Below are 6,255 nucleotides of genomic sequence, written 5' to 3' on the forward strand. Positions count from 1 at the left end.
ACTATTTATCGGGTTTATTATAAACACTCATGCATGAAAAATAATTCGCAGAGAATTCAAAAATATAGTATACCATACCACCATAAAGATATATGTTTTTATTTTCCGATATTTATGCCACGAACGACTAGTGGCGTATAGTACCTATATCAAAGCGGACAAATTACCACGGCTAGAACATTTAGAAAACAGATATAGGTACCTACTTAAAACTTAAAAGTAGTATTATATTGAGAAATACAGAAAATAAGTAAACTTAATTTTACAAAAAAAAAAGGTCAAGGGGGATCTATCCCCCATATCCCCCCCCCCGTAAATACGCCACTGTCGTGAACATCAATAAATTATAACCTTTATCATATTATTTTGCTGTTCTATTAGATATTTGTAGATTCAGTATATTATAAAAAATTTTAAATAGAAAATACATGTTTTTAGTTTTTGAATAAAAATTCAATAGAACAAAAGTTAAAATAAAAATGTTTTAATTACTTATTACTTAGTACCTATACACAAATAAAAGTGGCTTATTTATTATTACTTGGAGCGATACAAGCCATATATTATAATATTATACTTCTATTTAGAGTTTTCTAAGGAAAAACACCACAAGCCAATAAATGTACCTAGGTACCTACATTTTACTTGTGTAAGATATATGATACATTATATCTGTTTGAAATGTGTCAAACGAATATAACGACAGTAAAATGATCTTCCATTAAGTTATTTTCAATAATTCTATATTGATGGTACAAACATTTACTTAATATTAATTTTTAATAATTTTTAATATTAATTTATTAATTAATTTTTTGGTGTACCTATAACTTTGGTTGCTGTATAAAAAATATGTTGATCTTTATTGAGATTTTTCAAAATCTATTTTTCCAAAATCAATGAATCTATATAGTATAATTCTGTATACTTAAAATAACAAATGTTTTAAATTTTTGTTATGCTCTTCTGAAAAAATCTCTATAAAGCAGAGACCCGTGTGGCGCTCTTATTCCGACTAGGTATAATATTTGAACTAGCGTAAGGGAACTACCAATGAAAAAATTCGATGAGCTGTTTCCCGGGTCTATTTTGGAGAATATAAAAAATATTATGAGAAAAAAAAAAGTTATATTTACGAAGAGCTTTGTATTTATATTTATAAATAGAGACTATAATTTTGAAGAATATAGAAAACCAGAAAAAAAAAAAGGTATATTTATGAAGAACTTTGTATTTATATTTAAAGATAAAAATTAATATATTTTATTGATTAGTTTATTTATTAATCTGTTAATATAAAAATTTAATTTATGTATGAAGATATCAATTTCTTCAGATTTTCGAGGACTTCCTGCGTCCCCGCTCGGACCTTATTCGCGTTCCCCGCTAAATTTACAGGCCGCGCGTGGTTGTATATTGTTCCCGACGGGCCCGCTGCGGCGCAGATTATGTGCAAACCGAGTACCGCTGTCGCGTATGTTTATCGATAATTTTTTAGAAAAGTGTGGTTTTACCACTTTATGTCGCGTAGGTATTACTATATACAGGCAATAAATACACGCGTAAAACCGGTGGAAGACATAAGCGCCAAAATGATATAGGAAAAAAATGTCGTATCGTACAAAAGCGCCAAATTCCTAGGTACCAATGTGCCATGGTTAATATAGATATTAAATAACAGATATTAAATTTAGAACTATATCGTTCAAAAACTCCAAACGTTTAATCTTAATCGACAAATGTGTAATCTGATAAAAAATTGTACAATGGAAGAAATACCAGGATGGTGAAATAAATCGTGTAGAATATGTGAAAATGACTTAACTTTATTGAAGGTACTATTACAACCGATATTACCGACAATTTAATTGTTGTTTTGTCGTCAGTTTTATTTTATTTTATTTTATCGTCAGAGTACGGGTAATCATCATGCGATTAAATGTGTTTTGTGTTCTTGTGTGAAATTGTAAAATGAGCAAACGAAAGCAATCCACAATTGAAGAAAAATCAAATTTCATGTTTTATTTTAAAAATGTGAAAAAAAATTCCCACATACCTAATAAATTAGGGGTAGGTCACTCTACGATGTCTAACATATAGAAAGCTTGAGACAAAATCGAACAGGATTTTCAAAATGAAATAACAGATTTTTTTTTAAATAATAATTGAATTAATTAATTTAAATATGTACATAATTAAATGTTTTTTATCTTTACTTATTTTCTATATTATACATTACATAAATAAATAATAATAATAATAATATGTATTGAAGTTACAATTTATTTTAGTAATTTTGGTTATAATGACAACCGGTTATTATGACCTATTTTCTTTGGTCCCTTGAACGTCATTATAAACGGTTTCTACTGTATTAACATGTTTTTTTTTTATTCAATAAACTGTGTTATTATTATAATATAATAATATAATATTATTATCACTATCACTTCCGCCTTATCATTTTTTTTTCAAAATTCGAGTTTTATCGCCTTTAAGGACTTTGTACGACCCTGTTTGGATTTTATTCGCGTTCCCGGCTAAATTTATAGGCCGCGCGCGGCCGAGTTTATTAATAGTTTTGTCGAAATTTTGAGTTTTAGCCCTTTTTAAAACGTCCGATCTCCCCCTTAGCCAGTTATTCACGTTCCCCACTAAATTTATAGACCACCCACGGCCGTTATTCGTTCGCGACGAGTCCCAGGGCGGATTGACATCGCGGATAGTGTAGAGCGAAATGTTTTGAATTTTTTTTCACATAATTTATTACTTTATTTTGCGTTTTTGGTGGCAGTAATGAACGCTGTCCGCGATCCGACGTAATCGGATTACACACCTGATAACGTAACCCAGCCGTCGCACATTAGCCGCTATGCGACAAAGTCGGATAGCCTATACCCCTATTACTACGGCTAACGTCATTCGAGGTGACTGACCTACTAGACATCCAAAAAAATACGTTAGCTATATGATGGAAATGCATATGGATGCCAGAATTTTTTTAATTTTTTTTCACGTAATGTCGCGTTTTCGGTGGCAATAAAAAACGTTGTCGGCGAACGTTATTGCTTACCCGGGCTACCATGTCGAACTGCGGTGGTCCTAACCTTATCACCAGGCCTCCTTATCACACACTAACCGGTTCGAAACCGACGACCAGACCAAAAGACCACTGCAGCTTCCGAAATCGGTTAACACTCCTCGCCAATTCGGGGGGGGGTTTGGGGGTCTCCTCCAGCGACGCTCCACAGTGATCTGAAACGTCATATTTTACGCGGACAAAACTATACATTAAAGATTTAAATTTTTATGTTTTTTTTTTATAAAATCATTATCTACACAAAAAATACTGATACACAGTTACAAAGTCCTAGGTTCAAATTCACGAGAACAGTACCATCGTTCGCGAGATGTTTTCTTACTTCTATACCTATCATGTCGTATTTCGTTGTCTTACTTGTACATGTTATACAGTCGTAGTATTAATATTTTTACAGCAATCAATACTTTTAATGTAAACTATGAGTATATCCTTGAATAATACAAAATACTAAAAACAGATTTTATTTTTTTTCTATTTTAATTTAACGAGGTTTCAAAGGCTCATGAAATTAGTATTTGGCATAAAGACGCAATTAATGCGTCACAACATTTTTTAAACTCAAAAGAGAGAAAACAATTGAGTGTTCATGAGCAAATAGATTCGGCATTTAATAGAGAAATAGAAGAAAACAGGGTGAAACTTCGTTCTATCATATCGTCAATCTTATTTTGTGCAAAGCACGATCTTCCACTAAGAGGTAAAAATGACGAAGGTTCAGTTTTTACAGATTTATTACAATTCCGTGTCGAATCGGGGGATGAAGTTTTGAATAAGCATTTAAAGTCTGGAGCTAAAAATGCGTTATATATCTCACATGAAGTTCAAAACGAACTAATTAAAACTTGTGCTAATGTACTTCGACAAAACATTATTGAAGAAGTGAAACTTTCATCTGTTTTTTCGGTCTTAGCTGACGAGACTGCCGATATAAGTGGCACCGAACAATTGTCAATAGGTGTTCGGTATTTGTTTTACGACGTTAAGTTTCAAAAACACAAAATTTGTGAAGAATTTCTTGGTTACTCGCCTCTTACAAAACTAGATTCTAAATCCATTGCCAAAACCATCATTGAATTTTTAGAAAGTTGTAATTTAGATTTGAATCGACTTGTGGGCCAAGGATATGATGGATGCGCTACAATGGCTGGGCATATAAGTGGCGTTCAAAAATTAATTAATGAAGCTTATCCTATGGCGCTATTCTTCCATTGTGCTAGTCACGTATTGAATCTTGTATTTAATGATTTAAATAACGTAAGTGAAGTAAGAAATACAACCGGGATCATAAAAGAAATAATACATTTTTTTAGAGAGAGCACATTGCGTAGACAAATTATTCCCAATATTCCTTTACTCTGTGAAACTCGTTGGTCAGCAAAATATAAGAGTATTAGAATTTTTGCTGACAATTTTATTGTTATTGTCAAAGCTTTGGAAGAACTATCAAAAAGTACAGCAAATTCAAAAACCAAAATTAATTCTTATCAACTCTTTACTGCTGCTACTACACCAGTTTTTATTGTTACATTGCAAGTAATAGCTGTTTATTCCGCTAAATTTGAACCAGTATGCAATCTACTTCAACAAGTTAATATAAATTTGAAAACGGTGAACAATCACATAACCAAACTAGTTGATACTTTGCAGTTGTATAGAAATTGTGCGTCCACTGAATTTACCGTATTATTTGCAAAATCTAAAGAAATCGCTGAAGAACTTGATGTTGAAATACTAACCTAACCTACTAGGTACGAAAAGAAGTTATCGATGCGTATAGAAAATAATACAGTCGTCCGTCACCCTTGCCCTGTGATACCTCAGTGTGAACAGGTGTCCAGTTTTGTGTGGCCAACATTACCACTACCTGACGTCGGAATTTCGAACAACGGTTGTGCAATAATATTATAAACTTCTGCTGTCTTCGCCGAGACACTGGTCCTCGGTTACGGGGTGGTGGTGGTGGTAGTGATGGTGGCGGTGGTGGTTACAACACATTTCTCGGTTGAAGCGGATTTATCGTTTACTGTCTACAGCTGTCTTACATACTCGCGCGCACAACCCCCTACAACAACCACCAGCCGCCAGACCCACCGGAGAGGAATTTGGGCGGCTTCACCTCAATAAAGCAGATCCATTGTGCCCGCGAAAATTACCTATAGGATTGTAACATGTACGCCCATGCCAGTAATGCCCAAACCGTTTCCCTCGAAGCCATATATGGCTCTCGAGGGAGTGTGTGTCCACTCACATAATAATATATCTAAAAACCAAATAAAATATTATTAAAAAAAAAATTTCTAATTATTTAAAAAAAAATTAACTGACTATTTATAGTAATATGATTTTATTATTAAAGTAAACACAATTTTTTAATACTGCAGAAGAAGGTTCTCACCCATTACATATTTTGACTTAACATATTATTTTCGCTGTAGTTATTTTTGATTAAGACGGTTAGACATTACAATTACTATTATTGAACATTGTGTAACAAAACAAAACAATGACCTATACCATATTTTTCAATACATTATAATTAAATACTTTATTACATGGTTGTTAAAAAATTACTATAGTTTATTATGTGGCAAGGGTGGGAAGTGAGATATTACAGTCGTGGGCGAGCGCGAGGGCTGCATTTCACCCAAGACTGAAATTTCCTTCCCGCACGAACCATACATACTATTTTTTGTCACGCCTCTGCATTCATCTATCATGGCAAAGGTAATGCAGGGATCTATGCAACAACTAGACCATAATTATTCTACTACAACAATATTTCATGACAGTAACGATTTGGTTTTATTTATTTTAAGCGTCACGCATTGAGGTTATAATATGAACATAAGATGTAACCAAAAGTGTATGTTTTGAAAGGACCGTAGAAAGATTTCAGTGTCTGGTTTTGCAGGGGATACGCACGTGGTATGTGCACCCAGCACTTCTTAGGATTTACACATTACCGCACGCTGGACGGAACAAGGACGCTTTCAAACCCTTCAACCGCTATCAAAAACCAAACTTTCGGTGCAGGCGAGACAAAAATATTTTACGCTTTTAAGTTTTAACAATATAATATATAGGAAAATTAATAAATACTTAACACTTTAAAGTTTTAACAATAAAAATAATAGAATACATACATTTTTTGC

General features: G+C 32.9%; 1 protein-coding gene across 1 annotated transcript in view; it reads left to right on the plus strand.

Moving 5' to 3' along the window:
- Positions 1 to 4,843, plus strand: part of LOC103312033 (zinc finger MYM-type protein 1-like) — a 5,904-nt gene extending 1,061 nt beyond the window's left edge. The window contains exon 2 of the mRNA XM_008192034.1: positions 3,593 to 4,843. Within this exon, the coding sequence (XP_008190256.1) occupies positions 3,593 to 4,843 (1,251 nt within the window). The remainder of the gene's footprint in view (positions 1 to 3,592) is intronic.
- The last annotated feature ends 1,412 nt before the right edge of the window (positions 4,844 to 6,255 follow it).

This window comes from Acyrthosiphon pisum, chromosome X (genome assembly GCF_005508785.2).
Source record: "Acyrthosiphon pisum isolate AL4f chromosome X, pea_aphid_22Mar2018_4r6ur, whole genome shotgun sequence".
Taxonomy (NCBI): domain Eukaryota; kingdom Metazoa; phylum Arthropoda; class Insecta; order Hemiptera; family Aphididae; genus Acyrthosiphon; species Acyrthosiphon pisum.